Source organism: Nansenia antarctica (genome assembly GCF_963989245.1).
Source record: "Nansenia antarctica genome assembly, chromosome: 10".
NCBI classification, from domain to species: domain Eukaryota; kingdom Metazoa; phylum Chordata; class Actinopteri; order Argentiniformes; family Microstomatidae; genus Nansenia; species Nansenia antarctica.
The window spans coordinates 12,626,666-12,650,150 of NC_137680.1; the positions used below are offsets into that span (position 1 = coordinate 12,626,666).

General features: G+C 46.6%; 3 protein-coding genes across 3 annotated transcripts in view; all 3 read right to left on the reverse strand.

The window, feature by feature from the left end:
• Positions 1-62: 62 nt before the first annotated feature.
• coq3 (coenzyme Q3 methyltransferase) lies at positions 63-6,632 on the reverse strand. Its single transcript, XM_080540118.1, has 6 exons — positions 6,398-6,632; positions 6,082-6,219; positions 4,738-4,837; positions 3,205-3,477; positions 1,991-2,150; positions 63-1,739 (listed from the first exon to the last, which is right to left on the reverse strand). Exons 1-6 carry the CDS (start codon positions 6,595-6,597, stop codon positions 1,540-1,542), a joined length of 1,071 nt encoding a protein of 356 aa, XP_080396244.1. The 5' UTR covers positions 6,598-6,632; the 3' UTR covers positions 63-1,539.
• Positions 6,633-7,649: 1,017 nt separating this feature from the next.
• pnisr (PNN-interacting serine/arginine-rich protein) lies at positions 7,650-15,071 on the reverse strand. Its single transcript, XM_080541335.1, has 12 exons — positions 14,989-15,071; positions 14,226-14,349; positions 13,787-13,987; positions 13,401-13,639; positions 13,067-13,232; positions 12,532-12,725; positions 12,221-12,370; positions 11,683-11,782; positions 10,901-10,954; positions 10,170-10,364; positions 8,748-9,948; positions 7,650-8,084 (listed from the first exon to the last, which is right to left on the reverse strand). The coding sequence occupies exons 2-12, from the start codon at positions 14,317-14,319 to the stop codon at positions 8,054-8,056; spliced, it is 2,625 nt and encodes an 874-aa protein (XP_080397461.1). The 5' UTR covers positions 14,320-14,349; positions 14,989-15,071; the 3' UTR covers positions 7,650-8,053.
• Positions 15,072-21,809: 6,738 nt separating this feature from the next.
• usp45 (ubiquitin specific peptidase 45) overlaps positions 21,810-23,485 on the reverse strand; it is a 40,644-nt gene continuing 38,968 nt past the window's right edge. Inside the window, exons 17-18 of the mRNA XM_080540106.1 lie at positions 22,612-22,765; positions 21,810-22,062 (exon numbers count right to left, since the gene is read on the reverse strand). Coding sequence (XP_080396232.1) covers positions 21,941-22,062; positions 22,612-22,765 — 276 coding nt within the window. The 3' untranslated portion in view covers positions 21,810-21,940. The remainder of the gene's footprint in view (positions 22,063-22,611; positions 22,766-23,485) is intronic.

Here is a 23,485-nt window from a genome sequence, read left to right on the forward strand (position 1 = left end):
TTCTAAATGTTGATTTATGCAAATTATTACGTAACCAAATGATCTTTTATTCAAGCATCCAAAAAAGCATTTGATGATAAAATACCGTGATGATGAATTTATTGATGAATATCCTAAATAACATTTATTTTCTAATTATTATATAATGTCACATCCCAATTAAATGGAGTCTGTAATGTGTGGATCGAAAAACGTTAGGCTTAGGCCCTAATAATTTAATAGCCTATAGACTACAATGGGCCTAACTTTTACATAGGCCTATAGGCTATTGTAGTCTAGGGCAAATATTTCGTTCTAAGACAAATTAAATATCAATCTTAATGCAATGCATTGTGCGAACAAATTGCTTCAAATTGGCATTATTCAGCCATTTAGGCTATTGCAGCACGAATAATTCGATTCGTAGAAGTGCCTCATTATAGCTCACTGGGTGCATGAGCCATCGTCATACTCACTCGGCAAGAACTTCGAAAGTGTAAAAAGGCATTCATCTTGAATACATCTGGACAATGCGCTTTCCGTTGTGAATGTTTCGGCCATATCTCTGTATTGCGAAACACAACTTTGCTTGAGAAACGGGGGATTCTTAAGGAGGTGTGTTGCACAGGTTTCAAAACAATAACATTCCATAATACCCTTGGATCAGCTCTCATATCTTCTAACTGCATTGTGTTATTTTTGGAGGCAACATGCAAGCATGATGTGCTAAAGACTTGTTCTGGAGTTATGTAATACTTCAGCATGAAGACAATTATAATCCCAAGTCGCCTGGGGACAGAGAGGTTGAGAGAGACAGCCCCCCCCCTCCCCTATCTGACAGATTAACGATGTGGACAGAACGTCTACTACAGCCTTCTCTGGTCTATAAAAAGGTGTTTACTGTCCATGGCCTGTGTTAACACACCAATAAACAACCAGGAAATAACACACAAACACAAGATTTAACTCTTGATGGATCACATGATCTGCTTTGCAGAAATGAAAAGGGGATTTCATAATCAGATCAGAGGATTTTCAACATATATGATTTCACCGGATATTAATCATAATATCCGCATTAAAGCGTGTTGGGGATTCCAAAAAGCTTGAGTTCAGTGAATAGAGTCATTCATCATTTCATGAACACATTTAAACTGTTTATCAGGTGAAATCTTTATGTTGAATAGTAGGATTATAAATCCTGTTCATGTTCACTGTGTGAAGTGAAAACTATGAAATGCCAAACACGGCAAAGAACAGTTTTACTACCACAGGTGACATGGACATCCCTAGAGAAACGAATGCTTAACAGTTCAAGCATGTCAGGGGAACGTCATTCCCAACATCCCCTTGACGGTAGGCTATGACCCCCTACGGCAGTCAGACTGTCTGAAAAACAGATATCACAAAGTCACTCAAGCACTGCAACAACCAAGCATGCCATGTCCTCCGTGTTTCTTCATCATGGTGACTCTTTCTCTTCCTGAGGCTCAGTGCTATTCAGGTCCCTTCAGTCCTGTCAGGCCTGTCACAGACAAGCTGTGTTCCAGCAGGTCACGGTCAGTTGTGGTGTCCGGCCTCTGCCGTCTCCGTGCGGTCCTCGCGGTCAGGGCTGACCCCCTCGGCGCGGTCGGGGTGCGGTTCCTCTTTCTGTTTGACCGCGTGAAGGGCGTAGTTGATGCTGGTGTTCTCGATCCAGCTCCACCCCCCGGACAACGGGTTGTACAGCATCCCCTGGATAGACTGGACGTTGAAACCATCTGGGAGGGAGGGAGGGAGGGGGGAGGAACCGAGTGATACAAGGAGAGAGAGAGAGAGAGAGAGAGAGAGAGAGAGAGAGAGAGAGAGAGAGAGAGAGAAGAAAAAGAAAATCAGTCACATGGTAACATGACAAAAATGAAGAAAAAGGGGAGGGAGAGATAGAGCTGGGAGGATAGACAACGAGGAGGAAGAGGAGGAGTAGCATGATGATGATGATGATGATGATGATGAAGAGCAGGATGCGACTCACTGGACTCTAGCAGGCGCTCCAGGTCCTCAGGGCTGATGAACTTGTCCCACTCGTGGGTCCCGTTGGGCACGATGCCCAACACCTGCTCTGCCACCACGATGCCCAGCACGTAAGACAGCCTGGTCTTGTTGATGGTGGTGATGAAGAGAGAACCGCCCGGCTGCAACACAGGACACACACAGGACACACACAGGACACACACAGGACACACACACACACAATTACACACACACACACACACGCAATTACACACACAATTACAGCCCAGGCCAGGAAGCACATCCAACTCCAAGCAGAGATACTCTCAACCCATTAAGTAGATGAAAGACCAACCACGAGGGTGATTGTGACGGTGGTTGGGTTGAAGTGCTACTTAGCGACTCATATTAGAGAGAGAGCGCGAGGGCAAGTGTGCTATTTGGATAGAATGGAATTCTTGTCTTCAAGCCAACAACAAACAAAAAAAAGGTTCGAGGGCGCTCTCGGAATTCTCTGTAAAAAGCCTGTTTCTGTAATGGCAGACTGTGTTTCACTGGCTTTATGACTGCACTGGGGGCACTTGACCGAAAGCCTCCCCTCAGCAAGAGCATCTGATGCTTCTGTTCGTTTCTGAAAGTTGCAATTCACATGAGAGGAGGCCGGCCTGCATGCACTGCCAGGTTTCATATAAGGTTCAGCTTTTAGAACTCAAATCTGTACTTTGACAGGACAAAAACCAATACAAGAGGGGGGTCACACAAAGGCAGGTTTTCAATGCTGTTGCATGAAGACACTACGTCAAACAGGTTTAGATCCCTAACCAGACATTTAACACTAACAGATTCTAATTGAGAGTGATAATCTGGCTCTTGCTTTAATTTGGATGCGATGGTATTAGAGATTAGGAGGCTTTTGGAGATCTCTCTCAGTTCATCTGTTTTCAAACTCCTAACCCGAGGGAGAAACACACTGATCCATGAGATTACAGGCCCTGGTTCCACTACACTCAATGAATTTACTGAATTTCCTATCAATCTGAGGGAACATGTCACATGGTCTTATCATAAGAGGGTGAGTGGAGGGAGTGACGGATGTGTGTATGTGTTTGTGTGTGTGCTTCCACCCACTCACCCACCACGTGATCTGTCCCCTCAGATTGAGTGGATCAGTAAATTAATTGAGGTGTGTGTGTGTGTGTGTGCACACCCGTGCAAACGCGTCACCACCTGACCCACCTTGAGCACCTGGTTGCAGCAGAGAGAGAAGGTTTCCAGGTCTGCTAGATGTTCCACCACCTCAGAGGCGACCACAGCATCAAACAGCCCCTCTCCACCTCCTCCCTCCTCCTCCCCCTGTCCCCGCTCCTCTGAGACCTCCTCCAGGGTGCAGGCTCGGTAGCGCACGTGTCCACGCAGGTCTGGGTCATGGGACGCATGCAGCTCCGCAGTGCGGATGCTGTCTCCTACCGGGTCGACACCTAGAACATCTGCTCCCAGTCTCCCTAAGGGCTGGGAGGGGGAGAGAGGGAGAGATGGAGAGAGGGAGGGATGGAGAGAGGGGGAGTTAGAGAGATAGGGAGATAGACGAAGAGAGAAATTCAGACATAACTTGATTGTGAATAGGCTTTGAAAGACCTATGGAGGAATACTATTTTTAGCGCAGGGCCGGCGATAGACAGAGAGAAAGGGGTAGTGGTGGTCTAGTCTAGTGGATAGTGAGTTGGACTTGTGATCGGAAGGTTGTGAGTTCAAATCCCGCCTGAAACCACACCACTACTAGTGTGCCCTTGAGTAAGGCACTTAGCCCTCAGTTACTCCAGGGGGAATGTCCCTGTAATTCGTAATTGTAAGTCGCTTTGGATTAAAAGCGTCTGCTAAATGGCAACATTTAAAAATTACAATTAAAATTAATTAAAAATTAAAATTAATTAAATTAGAAAGGGGAAGACTGGAGTGAATGACAGATACAAAGGGAATCTAGTGAGTGGACACATGAGATGCAGTGCTCTCTGGTGGACAAACTAGTTTATGCCTCAGCACGTGTGTTTGCTGCTGAGGAGCTCAGCCTGCTCCCCCTAGGGGCACAACCCTCCCACTGCTCCCTCCACTCACAGCTGATCTCTTTAGATGGGAGCTTCCCTCATGACAGGATTAACTCTGACATAGTCACGCAGTCAAACGCCTAACAGAGACTGTGTGTGTGTGTGTGCCTGTGTGCATGTGTGCGTGAGTGAGTGTGTGTGTGTGTGTGTGTGTGTGTGTGTTTGAAACAGAAACATAATATGAGACCTGATGTTGTCTGCTCATATCAAACAAAAATGCTGGTATGTCTTCACTTCATATAAATAAAAGCCAGGAAAAAGGATGCCATCCTTGTGCAGCTATCAACAAATCTAACAAATACATAAACAACAGTAAACTACCTACTGTCCTTTCCACCAAACCACGACCAGTCAAATCAAATGAGAAGAGGAATTAAGCTGACATTTAAATGTATTGTTAGCCACTGGTACAAAGTGGAAGAGGCTTGCTTCAGAGTAAATCACAAGCAGAGTTGTACAGACTAGAACTGCATTCAAAAAGCAACGCTGAATCTGATACGAAAGCCAGCAATTCTGAAGATTGGAATTTCAAAATAGCGGCATCAGCCACTGTGGCATCAGACTGCGTGTCTACCTGATTCTCACTCACATTCTCTCTCTCAGAATCTCTCTCTCTCTCTCTCTCACACACACACACACACACACACACACAGTGGTATTAGCCTACCTCTGTGAGCAGGCCTCCTCCACAGCCCACGTCCAGTACCCTGATCCCTGCCAGGGGTTTCCCTGACTTCCGCCCTCCGTGGGCGTTCAACAAATTATCCCTAGACACAAAAAGTCAAAGGTCACCCCAGGAGCACTTCCTCATTCCACCCCAGAGCACTGCTATCGCCATCGCCATCCTCACCATGGATGCTACGATGTGGAAACTAAAAGGCTAACTCAACATGAAGAGGGGTGAATTTGTTCATGTGTGTGTGTGTGTGTGTGTGTAGGGGAAAGGGGGTGGTTGGTTTATTCAGTCCTTAAATCTCCATGTCTCCCACACCTTCCAACTGTCAGTCTCAATCCCCCTCAGCTATACTGATGCCAGCCAGAACTAACAACAACAGCCCCCCTCTCCCCCCCTCTCCATCTGAATTACAGCTGCAGATACCGCCTCTAGTCTCCTGCCTCCCCCATCCCCCCCCCTCCTCCCTGGCTAGCTGCTGTCCCCCCAGAGCATGACGCACATGAGGCAGATGAGGCGCCCACGTGTGCACCCCCCCCCCCCCCCCCACCCCCCCACTGCTCCCCCATCCAACCCATCTCAAACACTGTCTCTAATGCTTTTGACGAGACCTTGTACCAACGTGCTTATTGATTACGACTTCAGGTAGCAAGCTATGGAAATGAACAAACCCCATAGCACAACAATCAGTTCGCTACGAGACGTACTAAGGATGTTATGATAAGCCAAGTCAAAGCAGTGCCGCTCGTCATTTAAACACAGCCTAGGGGGCAGAGACACATCTGATGTGGCTGATCCGTGGCTGATCCTTCGTTGTCACCACCGAGACACGTCAAGGAAGCCACACTGGGGGAAGGTAAGTAGTAGGTAGGCTACTATGAGCTACGGGCTGGGTGGGCAATGCAGCGATTATAGGGCAAACAAATTGCATGTCTTATCAATCACAATAACCTCCTGCCCCCACGAACACGTACACACATGAACACACACACCTACTCCCACGCACATGTATGCACAGTAGCTGAGGCAGCATCAATGTGTAGGAATGTGTCACTCTCAATGATGGGCTTCCATTGCCTCCTCCTCCCCATTCACCATCAATTTACATTTCACCCATGTTCACCCCAGACATCTTCCCCTGGGGGGGTTTGCCTGTCTCCACGGAACATCACATACCATGTTCCTCTGACTCGCTGATAGTCTAGGAGGTTATGGTCATGACCTCACACAGATAGTTGGGCTAATGTAATAAATGAATGAATGAATGATTGATGGTGATGAATATGGAAGACACACACACACACACACACACACACACACACACACACACACACACACCGTATGAAAGGCACTCTCAGGTCGTTCATGGAGTGGAGGGCCGCGAACTCTCCCCGCTCATCCCACCACTTGTTGGCCATCGCCTGGAACCTCCTCAGCTCGTTGGGGTCCACGGTGGACTGGGAGGCTGAGCGAACCCTGCAGGTGCAAAACACTGGCTGTGATGTTTCTCATCAACTATAAAACTGCTGATGCAGACACTGGAAGAGGATCTGGATCTTGGTGTTTAGTTACTTTTTTCAACGACATTTTGTTAAACTTAATTGACAATGTTCCGAGCAAGAAAGTAGCCTAGTCTGATCTATGGCATACATACCTGACTGTCGTGGGCATCGCATACGTTTGATCTGGACCCGGGCGGGAGCGAAGCTGCAGAAACTGACTGCGATGTTGACATGCTGAAGTCCAGCTGAATGTTGTTCGCGCTGCAGTCAACGTCGGAGCGCCATTCACGACATTCGTCGGGGCTCGGGCACATTGCACAAGTATAAGGCGTCCGATCTTCTTTGAATACATGTTGTAATTACATAAATTGCACGTTATAACTAATGTTTCGTTTGTCAATGTGACCGTGGGATACCCATTCTGTTTCTGTCCCGAGTGGAAACATTTGCTACACACATTTAGTTCCTACCAATATTACCCGGTCTAGATATGCAAACGCCCATTGGTCCATGTAAAAACTATATCTATCAAACAAACACGCTCCTCATGCTATTGTACAATAGAAATGTAGAGAATTGTAAATGATCATTATCAATGACATGTAAGCATGGGCATTATCTCACTTCAAAATGTTCCTGGATGCATCTAATACTGTGACAACAGGTGACCATGTGTTTAACCTTTTCTAGTGTATAGTGTATGTGTGTGGATGCAATTGTGTTTATTATTATTATTATTGGTATGGCAACAGAGTCTTGAATCTTGTCTATTCATAAGCAGGGTGCTTAATACGGTTTTGCATGTGTGACACCATACCTCCTGGGGTATTCCATCAAAGGCTTGTAACTCTTGCGAAACTTAAAGATAAACCTGGATTTTCCTTCAGCGACATTGATGGAATACCTCCCAGGATGCAGGTGTCACACCTGCAAAACAGTATTAAGGAATAACCCCCTGGATCATCTTCATCTGTGGCTTCTTCTTCGGCGCATGGGTAGTTGTTTTTCCTCTCCACTCCACCAGGCTCGGGGCCGAGGGGCTACCCTTTTACCACCCCGAGACCTGGTTGAGGGGCTCACCCGGGCTATATTTCTGGACACCCCTCCAGAAGCCACGTCATCGTCTCGTCATCTAATACCGACAGACCATGCATCCCGTTGGGTGGGTGGTACACCGGGCAATCCAGGATAATATGGTCTGCGGTTTGGTCCTCTGTGGCTGAGTCTCAATAACTGGATTCCTTCTGACAGGAGGCGATTCTTCTCCTCCACTAATGTGTTTTGGTAGGGAGGCAAGGAATGAGGATGTGGGAAACGAGTGGACGCAAGGAATCAAAGAAAAACACAAGATTCAACCTAATGTCAGTAAGAAACTGTATTGTAAACAGGAAACCAACCAGAACAACGGATCAGTTCAGTTTTATTGGACAATTTACAATAATATATATTGGTTTCATTTCCTATCCTGTTATGGGTGTTTAAAATGGTAGAGCTTCCAAGATTCTACTGACCACAAAGCCTCTGAGCTTTGCATGATACAAGGCAAGGAACAAAACAAAACAACCTAGCATTCAAAAGTGTCCTTTTTTTATCAGTCTTCACTTTAAAAAATAACACATATTTACAAAGATGGAAGAGTAAGGATGAGGGAAGGTGTGAGTGGTGCGGGTAGGGGTGAGGGGGAGGGGGAGGGGGGGCGGAAGAGTGGAAGAGTTCACCTACACCATTGCCTCAATAATGAGACAAGCCTGTCAAACTCATGGAATTTTAAAAGTAAGTGCACAGATCAGAGAGGCAGTGCGCTCTCCTCAACGCCTGCGCCGGACGGGGGATGTGGACCTGGAAGAGAAATGTGGGCGGGACATTAGACGCGAGTGCTACACCAATCACACTCACACGCTCAGAATGACAGACACACACAGTCGACAACACATTCTCACACCTCAAACAGCAGCATTGTATGGGGAGGGGGGGGGGGGGGGGAGATCAGCCCCACTGACACCAAATGCAGGCAGGGCCTTGTTATCAACATCACTATTGGACAGAATCCGGTGGAGGTAGATATCGGAGGACAGGCTCATTGTAATGCAAGGAATGGAATGAGGAATGGTAGCAAACACGCATAAGGCCGTCCTCCAATGTCTGCCTCCACCAGCCTCCCCTGACTGAATCAACATAGCGAGAGTGATTATCTGTACAGGTTGCTTTGGGAACAAGAGTTACTACACATTCATTACAACGGACTAAAATGGAAAGATAAGCTCCACAACCCCAGCAGAGGGCACTCTTGGGATGTTTTTGAATCTTTTGAGGAACTAAAACAAGGCTACAGGAATGATTGTTTCTCTATCACTTGGAAAAAACATCCTTGACAACAGTAAACAAAGAGCTGTTCTAAAACAATATTTTACTGGGTCCCTAGATAACTCACATACACACACACAGACACACAACAATAATATACAATAGAGAAGAAGAGAGATGAAAAAAATGGAATACTACCTTGATCGTGACTTAGACTTGTGTTTGCGGCTTGCCTTCTTACCAGACTTGTGTGATTTTTCCGTTGACCGCGAACGACTACGTTTGGATTTCTTAGACTTCTTTTCCTTGCTAACCTCGGGGCTAAGGGACATGCTGGACTCGGAGTCAGAGTGCCTCCTGCTAGACTTGGCGGAGCCCTTCCTGCTAGCCTTGCTATCCTGGCGGACCTCGCTCTGAGAGTCTGTGTGCACGCTCTCTCTCCTTTTCTTTGATTTGCCGTTGCTCTCCTCCGCAACCACGGCGCTCGCCTCCCTCTCTTTCTCCTTCTCTTTCTCCTTCTCCTTCTCCTTCTCCTTCTCTTTCTCCTTCTCCTTCTCCTTCTCTTTCTCCTTCTCTTTCTCCTTCTCCTTCTCTTTCTCTTTTTCCTTCTCCCTCTCTTTCTCCTTGGCCTTCTGTTTCTCTTTCTTCCTATCTGACTCTTTCTCCTTCTCCTTCTCCTTCTCCTTCTTCTTCTTGTCCTTCTCATGGCTGCGGCTCCTGTCTTTCCTCCTGTCCCTGTCCTTGCTGGAGGCTTTCTGCTTGTGCTTGCTGCTACGGCTGTGACTGTCCCTGCGCTCCCTGCTGGACCTCCTCCTGTCCCTGTCCTTGTCCCTGCTGCGGCTACGGCTGGCCCTGGCCCTGTCCTTGGACCTGCTCTTGTGCCCCCTGCTGGTCCTACGCTCTCTCGAGCGGCTGCGCTCGTTGTTCCTGTGGCGGGCCGAGCGCTCTGCGCTGTGCGTCCGGCTGTCCCTCCTCCTCTCCTTGGCCTTGTCGCTGTGGCGTCTGTGCGAGCTGTGGCTCGTGCTGCGGCGGCGGGCCCTGTGGGAGGAGGAGCTGCGCCGCCGCCTCTTCCTCCGGGGGGACGAGGAGCGGGAGGAGCTGTGGGAGGAGGCCGAGGAGGAGGAGGAGGAGGAAGAGGAGCGGCTGCTGGTGCCGCTGGAGCTGGAGCTGCTGCTGCGACCGTTGCTGGGGGGGCCGCCGCCGCCGCCACCCGCCCGCTCCTTGGCCCGCCCTGCCTGTCTGGCCTCGCTAACCTCTGGTTCGCTGCGGGACCTGCGTCTCTCTGTCGCGGGCTCCGCCTCCCTCTCTCTCACTTCCTGCTTGTGCAGGCTACTCTCTAACTGGCCCTCATCATAATCCCCCCGCTCTCTGCTCACTCTCTCCGACGCCATCATCTCTTCTGGAGGAGACACAAACAATCAAGTTACACTCACAGACACAACATGTTATACTAACAAGCAGAAAACATCTATACCACAGTTACTACATGTATCCGAATATGCACAGAATATGAGATCATGATAGCAAGCTGACTGTGAAATGCTTCTCCTGTAGGCATCTTAAAATGCACTGCTCCCCATGTCTAGACCTGCACCCCCATGCTGTCTGTGGCTTCCTCACCGCGAGCGAGCAACGCCTCCTGCGCCTGCCTCTCCTGCAGTTCTCTCTCCTTGCGTCGGAAGGCGTCCTGCTTCTCCCGTATGCGGTGGCGGAGTTCCTCCTCGTCTGTGTCCGACGACTCGGACCCGTGGGCACTGCGCTCCTCGTCATCCTCCTCGTCGTTGCTCTCGTCCGAGCCATAGTCGCCAAGTCCACCTGACAACAACAGACCCCCCCAGGATGTTGAGCAGAGTAACAAGCGGACCAAAACGCACTCTCTCTCACTCTCCCTCATACACACACACACACTCTCTCTCTCTCCCTCCCTCCCTCACACACACACACACACACAGACACACACTCTCCCGCTCTCTCACACACAATTTCATCACACCTCCACTCTATCAACCCAAACCCCAACCCCATACCGACACTGAGCCTCCCATGAAAGAGTCTTTCTGTCCACACCATGACATTTCACTTACAGTAAAGACGGCATGCTTTTATATCTTATGTGTGTTGTGAGAGGTAAATACTTGGTGGTGGTTGATGCTGCGCTAGCTGGCTAACCACTCGATAAGACCTTATGGACCCTTTACACTGCTTCAGTCAGTCCTCAACAGACAGTCAAGCAGTGAGGGAGACATAGGGCCGAGCTGCATGTGAATCCCCCCCCCCCCCTCCCCCCATGACCCCCAAATCGTTTCCCTACCCACCCACCCCCCGCATGTAAGAAGAGAGAGGGAACTCACCGAGGCCAGTCAGAGAAGCCAGTGCACTTGACTGTGCCAGCTGTTTGGCAGGAGCTTTTGATTCACATCAACAACAGGAACAACATGTTAAAACACACAGAGCCACCATTTTCTCAAAGGCTCTAAAAGAAGAAGGGGCAGATAACGCACTATTCACAAAAAAAGCTGTCCTTGGCAACAACAAGAAGAGATGAAGGGAACAAAGGAAAGGGGAAAAACAAAAAAGGAGAGAAGAGAAGGGTTAAAACAAACAAGTCTCATGTCACACATACAAGTCATATAGTCGGAGGAGGAAACCAAACCACTCTGTACTAATGCACTACTGTCACTTCAACGGGACCTGAACGTCATTCTAAATCTAAGAGGTGAGAGGTTGGTCAGAGTGAGTCAATGGTGGGTGGGCAGGGTTCAGATAGTAGTCATTCAGACAGGTGGGCCCCTTGACGGGGGGGCAGGAACCAGGAGAGAAGACAGAGGGTACTCTGTTCTTTTGGGAGGGTTTGTTTTGTTTTTAAAAACACACCCGCTCTGCTCTCTCTCCCTTTTCACCAGTGCTTTTTTTCTTTCTCCTTCCGTTGCATTAGCAGAGAATGGTTGAGGATGCATGATGACAAGATTATTCACAGTCTAAACACTCCCCAAGTGTGCCGCTCAATCACCCAGACTTAGGGATTCATTGAGTACTTTTTTCTTTTTCTTTTTTTATCAAAAAAAACAAACACAGAATCATGTCTTGTCTTCAGGCACAGATGATGCGTGGGCAGGAGGCGGCGGGAGCAGACCTTTGGTGGCTTTGCGGTGAGTCTCTTTGGCCACGTGTTGGATCTCCTCGTTGGTGACCTCCAGGAGGATCTCTGTCAGCAGGGTTTTAGTTATGATCATCTGTGGAGACAGAGGAGGAGAGAGAAAGGCTTATGACTTATCCACCTCCGCTCAAACGGTACCATAGACTACCGTGAGACGTCATCGCTTTTCATCTTCTGTGTATTGATGCATGCATTTTAAACCCGTTTTTAGATATACTTTTTACATTATAACCATTTAGCAGACGGTTTTTATCCAAACCGACTTACAATTAGAGGTTACAGGGACATTCTCCCTGAGCAACTTAGGGCTAACGTGGCTTACTCAAGGGCCCACCAGTGGTGGTGTTTCCAGGTGAGATTTGAACTCATGACCTTCTTGATCACCAGTCCAACTCACTATCCACTAGGCCACCACTACCCCATATGTGTTATGTTATTTGTTTTACACTGTCACAAATCAATCAAATAGTCCAGCAGCAGAACAATCCCAGGTTATTTTAAGTGTGAAACTGACCAGCTGGAACTCTTTCTCCTCGTCCGTCATCTCCGGCTCGCTCTGGTCCCCCGGGGGAGGGGACGGGCTGCGGCTGACAAACTCCTTCCTGGCCGGAGCTCTGTCCTCCTCCTCCCTCTCGTCTTCATCCCCCTCCTCGTCATCACTGTCCTGTTACACGGTGGGAGTGAAAGAGGCAGTTTCAGTCAACGAGACACCGAAACATCACCGGTGTCCTTTTCCCTGGTTCTACAGGTGAAACACACATGTACACTTCCATTGGGTGGTATGAGGCCTCTCGTTTTTCTAGGGAAAAGAAAAAGAAGGCTTACAAATTTGCTCTTGCGGGGAACGCGAGGCCCGTCGCCGGGCTCGTCAGGCAGGTCTTTCTCTTTGCCTTCGTCTTTAGCGATTTCAGCACGTTGCTGCTCCATCCTCTCCCTCTCCAGCCTCTTCTGCTTTTCCCTCTCCACCTTCTCCAGGCCCTCTCGGATCCATGCGGGAAGCGTGCGCCTTTTGACAGCGTCTTGAGGTCAGGAGGGAGAGGATTGCAGTAGGTTAGAGGGGCCTTAGATGTAACTCAAGGAGGACTCACGTAGATCATGAGCCTACGTTTGTTTGCTTAGGTGATCGCATAATGATCGATAATATGGTATGCGCCTTAATGTGCTACGCCACTTGAGTGCCCTGATTCTTAAACCTTTAACAAGCAAATTGAGAATAGTAGTGAGCAGTTCAAAGATATCAAAAACCATCAGAATGGTGTGTGTGTGTGTGTGTGTGTGTGTAAACAGCATGAGAGGACACAAGCATCTCTCTCTCTCACCTCGAGGCAGTACTTACTCAGAAGGGAGTGAAGCGACTCACCAAGAGCAGCAGTATTGTTGGTGTCTTGTTTAACAGGAAGCTGGATGGGGGACCTCTGGCGGTCCCGGAAGCCTGGGGGTCTGTCCCGTCTGTTCTGGGGGGGGCCCTGCCAGTATGGAGGGTGGAAGCCCGTGTTAGTGGGACCGTAGGTGGCAGCAGCTCCATGCTACAGGGAGAGGGAGGAAAAAACATGTGAATTCTATGTCAAGTCTGTCTTCAACTGGAGCGGCTTTCAATGCGTTTATAATCATGCTGCAAAAATAAAAATCGATCCAAGAATATGACCATTCGATGACTGAACTTAGCTATGGAAGTGACTCCGGCATCTGCATACCTGATAGTCAAACTGGTTCATAGCCATGGGGGCCATTGCATAGTTGTCTTGTTGAGCACCAAACCCGTGGCTGTTCTGGGGGTAGCCCCCGTGGTGGGCCTCAGAGGAGAACTCCAGACTGTCCTGGCTGTTGCTGTCCTCTGAGGGGGCCACTACGTCCATGGGTCCTGTACCAGGAGGGATCCAGGCCTGGTCTGGCGGGGGAGGTGGAGGAGGCGGCTGGCCATGCATTCCCCATTCTGAACACGAGACACATATACACAACAACCACAACACAGTGAATTTGAGTGTGTTACGTTATCCTGCAATGGGAGGAAATGATAAAGACAGATAACCACTGGGGGTATCTGGAAAGACACAGGGGGAAGAAGGAGGGGGTTCTCTACCAGGTTGCCACATTCTGCCAAAGGAAGCGTCTCCCGGGAAGTTGCCATGATTGTTGGGTGCAGCAGGATCCATCCCTGGCATCTCCTGTCCGTTGGGCTGCAGGTTAGGCTGCTGCTGCTGCTGCTGCGGATCTACTGCTGTGCCTGTGTTCTCTTTCTGGGCTATCCATGCCTGCGCTAGGGCCGCCCAATCCACTTGGCCTGCACATTCATGAGACAGCAAGAAAATAAAACGCAGTGTGATTCTCGTATACGTTCACTCTCACAGTGTGCATCAGAAAAAAGCTAATAATACCACAGATATGTTAATCTGTCATCAGGCATTCATTTACAATTCTGAGGGGGTCAAGTTTCAGAATAAATTGCATGACTGAGCTCTGTTGTTGTTTTGTATGGTCAATGACATGACACACCATTTCTACATAGCTGCTTCACCCACCTGGATCTTGCTGATGCTGGAAGGATTGCATCCACTGCTGTTGGCTCAATGGCCACTGAGGCCAGGGGCCGGGTTGACCACCCTGGTCCCACATCTCTAGGCCTGGAGTTCCTACGCCTAGACACTGCGAGAGACATAAACACATATTCTAAACCTAGGAAAGTGGGTGTGTATAGATAACAGAGAGTGATCCATCGCGTGTGTGATGTGGTAGGTGTTAGTTGTTGGCGACTGTTAACATTGCAGATCGAATGTCATGACGTAAGTAAATAAATAAAAACGGTCCAGGCGGGGGGTCACGTAGCTATGTTGACCTTTACAACGACACATAGGTCGTCACATAGCTAGCTGTAAAAAAAATAGCAAATGATGAGAAAAGCCACGCAACTTTGGGGGATCTGCGAAATGGTGTCTAGCTTGGCGAGCTAGCGAAAGATAGGGACGTGAATGTTGCGAAGAGGATTTATGTGAAATGCATTTACAGGACGTCATGCATATGTACAGTTAACTTAGGCTGTTAGCTGATTATCTGTTTCTGATGGATAATTGTGCATTATCGGGCTTCCAGCTTGCAGACATTCGGGCCTCGGTGCAGAAAGGCGAATACCAGCTAACGTTAGCGACTAGCTTAGCTGCTAACGGCTAAAGGAGTCACTACACCAGCCCGGAGCAAAAAACCCGACAATAATACTTAATATAACTGCATAATAATACATAATAACTCGTGTGTCATCTGTCATAAACTAGCTTTTTTAAACTATACCGTTAGAATGAGATAGATATAAATGAAAACACGCTGGAGCGTCTCCCACCTCTTCCAAGTAAACTCGTCTGACTCTCAAACGGCTAGAAAATCAAAATGGCGCCGACCTGGAAGTGATCTGGTGTGGCTGCCTTCACTGGCCAGCAGCGAGGCTGTGTTCGGAATGGCATACTAGCATACTACTCATACTAGATATGACGTGGATTTTGAGTATGCAGTGCGTTCACAACTTCACACTGTGTAGAGTATGTGAAATTTGAGTAAGCAAGAAATGTATACTAGATTTTCGGTCGGCTAGTATTGGCATACTTATTATGAATTTAGTAAGCAGTATGCAGTATATACTAATTGAGTATGCTAGTATGCAGTATGCTAGTATGCCATTTCGAACACACCCTGAGACGGGCCTGAGCGACAGTTGATACTGATACAATGTACATATGTTTAAGGAACAACACAGAGAAGAGAGCTAGCCCGTGACACTCAATATTGTGTGTGTGTGTGTGTGTGTGTGTGTGTGTGTGTGTGTGTGTGTGTGTGTGTGTGTGTGTGTGTGTGTGTGTGGATTAGACGGTATTAACATGACACATGGCAAGGAAAATGTATTTGTATAGCACATTGACATGGCAACCAGGGACCTACCTAGTCTATGATCATGTCTATAGATCCAACCAGGGACCTACCTAGTCTCTATGATCATGTCTATAGATCCAACCAGGGACCTACCTAGTCTCTATGATCATGTCTATGGGCGCTACACTGTCTCCATGGAAAACATCATAAAATGGAGGATGAAAATATGAGTAATGAATTATATTTTTGCCTCAGCTATATACTGTAGTTACATGTTACATGCCTTCACGAATATAACTCGACTGTTCTGAAGGCTCTCGTGATGCTGTCTGCAGATAATGGGGATGGGTAACCCTATAGCCTTGATGACTTTAAAAGAGACATTCAGATTCTTCTTAGCCAAGTGACATTTAACATGTTATGATCATGTTGAACCGTCAAGACTCAAGTCAAAGTATTTCAATCAGGAGAGACTTCATGAATTTGTGTAAAAAGGTTTATTGTATCGAATTGTGTTTGTCTGCCTTGTCTTTGGCCATCCTGGAGCTCATCACCCAGGGCCTTATTCTGGGATGGCAGTTGGTCCCAACTTTCTCTTTTCAGCATTCCTCTTTCGAGTATCCTTCCTTCTGTCTTCTGTCTTTTCTCTCTTTTCTCTTCTTCTCCCTGGGCCTGGTTCTGTGGACTCAGATGGAGTCCTTGTCCCTGGGCCTGGTTCTGTGGACTCAGATGGAGTCCTTGTCCCTGGGCCTGGTTCTGTGGACTCAGATGGAGTCCTTGTCCCTGGGCCTGGTTCTGTGGACTCAGATGGAGTCCTTGTCCCTGGGCCTGGTTCTGTGGACTCAGATGGAGTCCTTGTCCCTGGGCCTGGTTCTGGTTCTGTGGACTCAGATGGAGTCCTTGTCCCTGGGCCTGGTTCTGTGGACTCAGATGGAGTCCTTGTCCCTGGGCCTGGTTCTGTGGACTCAGATGGAGACCCTGGGCCTGGTTCTGTGGACTCAGCTGAGGTGCTGCAGTCCAGTCCATGAAGGAGTCAGGACCGTGTCCACGGCTGGAGGCAGGCAGGAAGGCTAGAGTGTGAAACACAAATAAAACGAATTTAAATAAACTGCATTAATCAGTAAATGTTGATGATCTTCGTGTGGCAAGTTATACAGTAGAGTGAAACAATGTGGCAGATACACTGGACTTAATGTGGAAGCGCTTACATCCAGTACACAGTGCAGAGTCCTAGACACAACATATCATATGCATTCATAAGTCTAAATAATACAAATTCTATTATATTTATATAGTGCACCAATTTCCGGCTTTTACAAAAAAAAGAAAACAATGTGGTGGTCTGTAAACTGTGCAGAAATGAAATGGCCTATCACAGGAGTACATCTGCAATGAACGAGCACCTCAAGCGAAAGCATCCTGGAGCTCTTTGTGAAGACAGCCGCAAGATACCACCTTAAGTCAGCGTTGTATTTCTGTTCACTTTTCCGGCCGTGTATGAGTGAAAAATGGATAGCTACTAGCTAATGTTACACAAGCAATGTAGCTCACCACAGTTTGTATGTCTTGTCTTCTGGTGTTAGTAATAATATTAAAAAAAAAATCTATTTCCTCTAAAATCACCACGAACAGAACGGCGGAGGTACGGGTAAACGTGCGCGTGCACGCGAACAAAAAAAATCGGGCACGCGAAATAAAAAATCGAGGACCCCCCCCGCCACTAATGTGAAAAATCCTGGAGGAAACACTGCTGTACCCCACCCAACATTTTTAGCACCAGCCGCCACTGCTACACATGGTATGATTACAGATATCACACTGCAGGAGATGCACACCACGCTTTGTTAAAATAAATAAAGATTTATTGTACTTTTCTACTGATAATACATTCTACTGATGTGGTCTACCATTTGGTTTTAGTTATATTGCTCTCAGTTGTTTGTAACTTGATTGCCATCCCTTGATATTAAACGTGTAAGTTCAAAGCTTAACATTATTTTGTGTGAGTGTGTGTGTCTTCCAAGTGAATCTGCGGCCCCCTGTTGGCCAGTAGGCCTACATAAATTCTGCGGCCCCCATGCCATCCAAGTTGCCCATCCCTATGTTTACAGCAAGCACACTGAACAAATGGCAGCCCATGATTACTTTTGAGGCCTGGAAGAACGGATGGACATGCTGGAACCCTCTTCCCTGGGGCCGGCGCGCAGCACAACATCGCCATAGCAACCTTCACCAGCGACTTCAACTTCTATGATAAGCTCAACAAAGAGGTCAAGGGGGTATTCCATCAACGTCGCTAAAGGAAAATCCAGGCTTATTCTGAGTGATTCTTTTTCAATAGGAGCAGCTTCCCCTACAAGTCTCTCCACTTCCTTTTGATGGATGCTATGCGACTGTTGAATAAGACTGAGTACTGCTACCAAGGCATCTGCGGCTCTCATAGCAACTTTGCGTTGGCGGAGCTTTTATTTGATGGTATTTGTGTACTGGTTTCACCATTCAGAAACACTTTGTATGCCTTTGTATTTGTAGTCCATTTCAGGGTACTGATGAGATCTGCAACGTACAAAGCAACACCACATCATGGACGATGAAGAACTACAAATCCCTGATGACAGGGAGATGACATATGACTGATCTGATGAATCAACCCCTATGTCATTAATTATCTCGGATAATAATCGGAATATTCTCCAATCGGAATATGGCCGTAATCTGGTTCAGTACGTGTAGGCTAATATTGAGCTTATTCCGATTAATACAGGAATAGGGTGTGCATCAATGATGCTTCATTTTGTAATCAAAGTGTTGTTGCTAGGTAAATACCACATACAACACTAGTTGGTGAGTTAAACTCAGTCCCTTTGACTACAGAACACAGCAAATAGCTGCTTTCTCATCACAACCCTTCACTTTTTCCACATTTTGTTTTGTTAATGCCTCAATTTAAAACGGATTAAATTAAAAATAATTTGCCATCAATCCACACACAAATATTTTTAGGGTTTGGGCCTGTTTGATTTCTTCAGGAGCTCTCTGTTGACGGTACTACTGTGAGCTGGACTTCTTTGAAAATGGAGAGTTCAAACATGAGGCTTTTAAACCTCCAGCTGTGTGTTGAGGGATTGAACACACAACAACACAACTTGTTTGTTCTATCCGTCCCTGAATTCTGAAAATAAAAAAGCAAACTGTTCAGGCTTTTCGATTGTTATACTTGAACTTTACTGTTGAAAATAAGAAACATTTTCACATTGTGTAACACCATTTGAATAATGTTTTCTGTGGTGTGATGAACAAATAACAGGGACAAATGCAGAGAACAAAGTAAAGCAATTGTAACAGATGTATTTATATAGTCATCATGGGAGACATGGATAAATCAGGCAACTTCTTTCTCTTGCTGCAGTTTTAGACATTTTAGACAAACATGGCAAGCCTGGGTTGCCTTAAACATATCTAGGATCACATTATCCTAATTGGGGATTGGGGAATGACAATATTACTACATGTAGAGGCATTGTATGAAAGGAGAAGACGGGGATAAAAATAGGGGATAAATAATTGATGGCACTAAACTGGTCATTCTGAGCTAATGTTCAACCATATAAATATCAATGGGGGAGAAAAAAGAAGCGTGTGTGTGGTTTCAAGCCGGACGCACGGACACACACACACACACACACACATAGGGCAACTATACATGTGGTGGATCACAGGGTGATTGGTGACCCATGAGACATGCCGCAAACACACTCACTCTTCATTCTCAAAACCACTGGAATGAGAATGTGAAACCCAAGTAGACAACATTAAGCATGCTCTAGATTACAAACACACACTGTAGGCCTATACCCAAATCAGTAGAGGTAGAAATCAGAGGACGGGCTAATTGTCATACATGGAATGTTTGATTCCATTCCATGCATTACAATGAGCCTCCCCTGACTCAAATACAAACAGAGCCTGTCAGACAACAACCATTTGTCAAAGACAAACTTTTGAAACCATAGTAGGCCCTTGACACACACTCCTTATTCCTGCCAGGGAGGCCTTTTCATTCAACAAGGACTGACTGTTGGGCTGAGAGAAAGCGCTGTCCTTTTAGCTATATCCTACTGGTAGATTTAAAAAGAGATGCGCTCCCCTCATCAGGTTTCCATGGCCACCCTGACAGAAGAAAAGAGAAGCCACCCATTAAGTGAGATTAAATCATCTCTAATCCTTCAACAGAATGTCCTCAAGGCAGGCCTCCCTTTGCTTTAAAAAAAACATCATTTCAGAAATGATTTGCCATTTTTGTTGGTGGGTGGTTTGACACCCTGCTGGAATGTTTTAACAGCTTGATTCCGCGTGTCAGCATGTGGGGATGGGGAAGGCGTGCATCAAGGCGATGGGGATGGGTTTAGACGTTGCCCTTTTCCTGATTCCACACCCACCTCCCTCTTCACCAGCTCACGACATGTTCCCAAACAGCACTGCTTTGCACCCGTCAGGGCATATTGACTGCCACCGACAGAGTGAATGTGGCACCACGGGATCCACAGCGACAGCACAAGACTAATGGCCGCCAACGTCCTTGCCCGGTGAGAAGGGGTGACATACATTCCAGCACGAAAAACAAAAGAGCTCTCTGTCTATGGTACTACTGTGAGCAGGATCTTTCCTTTGAAAAAGGAGGATTCAAACATGCATGCACTCGTACTGAAAATAAACTCACAGACTTTTTGGTTTTCCCACTTCATAAATTACATTTATTCTTTTTTGATATATGTGATTGAACATATCCCAACTGTTTAATCATTCATAAGTGATATTAAATGACATTTTCTGAAAAAAAAAGATTGGATGAAACACCCTGAAGCCTGAGGCACCATATATGAATATGGTTTAATGTTATGTACAGTATACATAACATAATACTCTGTATTCCCATATTTTTTGCATTATGTACATTTGTATTACACACACACACACACACACACACACACACACACACACACACACACACACACACACACACACACACACACACACACACACACACACACACACACGCTGGCAAACATGTGTTTCTCTTGTTCATTTGTTCTTTACATGCAGAAGTTCAATAATCCTATGATGTAGGCACTGTATATTACTTGTTTTGAATGAAAGAAAGAAATCAAACTAGCTTGTATCTAAATGTATATAGTCAATAAACCTTCACCTAACCAGGGTAAACAACCAACAGATAAAAAAAAAAGAACATCTGCATAATTTCATTCAAAACATTTCGATGTAAAACAACAAACAAAGAGGGTAAGACACATTTGAATCCCAGATTGGGCAATAACACATTCACTGCCTTCGGTGCACTGCCCATGCAATGTATTGCGAGATTGATTTAAGTTTCCTCAAGTCTTTTTTAATTATTATTATTTATGACATTTTTACTACATACAGCAAAAACTTGGGATAAAAAAGCCAAATGAAAATGAAAAATATTGTATTATACATCTATATATTTTTTTCTCTACAGTCGGCTAGCAAATGTGTCATCTGCGTAGCACTGTCCCTTTGTGAACTGTCACAATGCGTTTTTGTTTGTCAGAGCAGTTGTTTGTCAGAGCGGTTTGTGAGAGCGGTTGTTTGTGCTCCTGTGTGCAATAGTACAATAAGAGTGTAAATACAGTGCCGACTGACGGCAGCACCACATTGGTCTGATACGATAAGCTGAGGTCCAACTGCATTCTCCACCTCTCTTTCAGATAACAGTTTAAGGACACATTCTTTTGAAACTCAGTGTTTTCAGTACACTGCAATACACGATGTGTATTTTATGGTAGTAAGTTATTACTTTTGTAGGTTACCAAACTCTTTGGCAATCTTCATTCAATGATAGTCAGTCACACATTTGCTTGTTTTGTACAAAAAAATACAATCCATACCACCGCAGCAGGCTGTTGGCTATAAAATATAAATAACATAACCAACCACCAAAGAGAATATCCCCCCCCCATTATTCTCTTTAATTTACAGACTTATGAACATTATAAGGGCTTTCAGCAAGTAGCCCAGTAGAGTAGACGCAAGAACAGTTTAGTTATCAACCTGTGCTGATCAGTCCCAGCATGCACCATGTTACTTCCTGATTCCTGGTGGCATGGAAATCAGGCTATTGTGAGTCAAGAGTTTAGAGAAAGAGAGAGGTGAGCTTTAAGCAGGTTGTCTTTTCTTTCGCTCACACGTTATTTCGCTCTCTCCCTTTCTTTTATCCTCTCTTTCTTTTGTTTTCTCCATTCAAACCTTTGTTCGTCCTCCACCTCTCTCTCCCTCTCTCTCTCTCTCTCTGAGGGACAAATCAGCGGTCAGCTCCGTGCTCTGGGCTCAGGCACTCCTACAGCAGCTCCTCGTAGAACAGCAGGTAAGCCTGAGAGTTGAGGACCCTGGACTCTGGTACTGTCTGGACGTTGGTGTCGCTGACGTACACCCACTGACCCTGTGAGGCTTCCCTCGGACCTGGAACACAATACAGGGTGGGGGGGGGGCTGTGTTCACTATTGTGTACTAACTGTACATACTATATACATCAGGGGTGTTTGATACCGTTCCTCATTCCATTCCATGCATTACAATCAACAGAGCCCGTCCTCCGATTTCTGCCTCCATCGGCCTCCCCTGACATACTTGCATACTTCACATTCCACATCACAGATTGCCCCTTTAAAGAGAAAAGCAAAAAAGAAGAGCGAGAAAAAAAGAAAAAAGATATGAGGGGAAAAGAGATGAGAGTAGAAAGGAGGGATGTTGGACATGGCGGAGGAGAGCATTGCAATTTGATGGAAACGAACACTCCGGAATCTATCAGTGGCTCACCGTGCCCTCTGACCTCACTATGGTGACTCACTGATGCTGCCAAGACAACATCGTGTCAAGTTCTATACTCGTTCATTACCAGCAAGGCCAACTGCTCCCCACAAACCGAGTGTGAATAGAAAAGTATTGACAGACTCAAAAGCGTGGAGAGCGGGGAGAGCTGTGAGTGTGTGTGTGCAGGCTGCCACTCACCTGACTGGTTCCTGCTGCAGCGCTGTTGCTGCTCTGCTCTCCTCGGGGGCGAGCGCACCTTCACGTACGCCGTGTAGTGGCCGCCGCGCATGGAGCCGCTGTGCTCTACGATCCCGTACAGGCTGTAGAGGACGCGCTCCCCGGCTACCAGGTTCTACCCCACCGAAACAAAAACAAAACACACCATGTCATACACACACACACACACACACACACACACACACACACACACACCATGTCATACACACACACACTCACACAAACACACCATGTCATACACACACACACACACTCACTCACACAAACACACCATGTCATACACACACACACACACACACACTCACTCACACAAACACACCATGTCATACACGCACACAAACACACCATGTCATACACACGGACACTCACACAAACACAAATAGACACACGCACACGCACACACACACAAAACACACCATGTCATACACACACATACTCACAAAACAAACACACCATGTCATACACACGGACACTCACAAAAACACACACACACACACACACAAAACACACCATGTCATACACACACACACACAAAACAAACACACTATGTCATACACACACACACACACACACTCACACAAACACACCATGTCACACACACACACACACACACACACACACACACACACCATGTCATACACACAGACACTCACACACACACACACACACACACACACACACACACACAGACACTCACACAAACACATGAACTCGGGGTGAGGCTTTTAACAGAGCAGTGAAGCAGTCAGAGCTCAGACAGAACGGTAAGCGACATCAGTGTCATTTGTAGATCATGCTTGAAATGACCTCAACAGGACAGGAGACCCTATTGCTG

Coding starts and splice junctions, on each gene's coding strand:
- coq3 (XM_080540118.1), bottom strand. CDS start 6,597: ATGTATTCAAAGAAGATCGGACGCCTTATACTTGTGCAATGTGCCCGA. Junction 6,220..6,397: donor GCGATGCCCACGACAGTCAG/GTATGTATGCCA, acceptor TTGCACCTGCAG/GGTTCGCTCAGCCTCCCAGT. Junction 2,151..3,204: donor GCTGCAACCAGGTGCTCAAG/GTGGGTCAGGTG, acceptor CCTGTGTTGCAG/CCGGGCGGTTCTCTCTTCAT.
- pnisr (XM_080541335.1), bottom strand. CDS start 14,319: ATGTGGGACCAGGGTGGTCAACCCGGCCCCTGGCCTCAGTGGCCATTG. Junction 13,640..13,786: donor TGGCAGAATGTGGCAACCTG/GTAGAGAACCCC, acceptor TCTCGTGTTCAG/AATGGGGAATGCATGGCCAG. Junction 12,726..13,066: donor CAACAATACTGCTGCTCTTG/GTGAGTCGCTTC, acceptor CCTGACCTCAAG/ACGCTGTCAAAAGGCGCACG.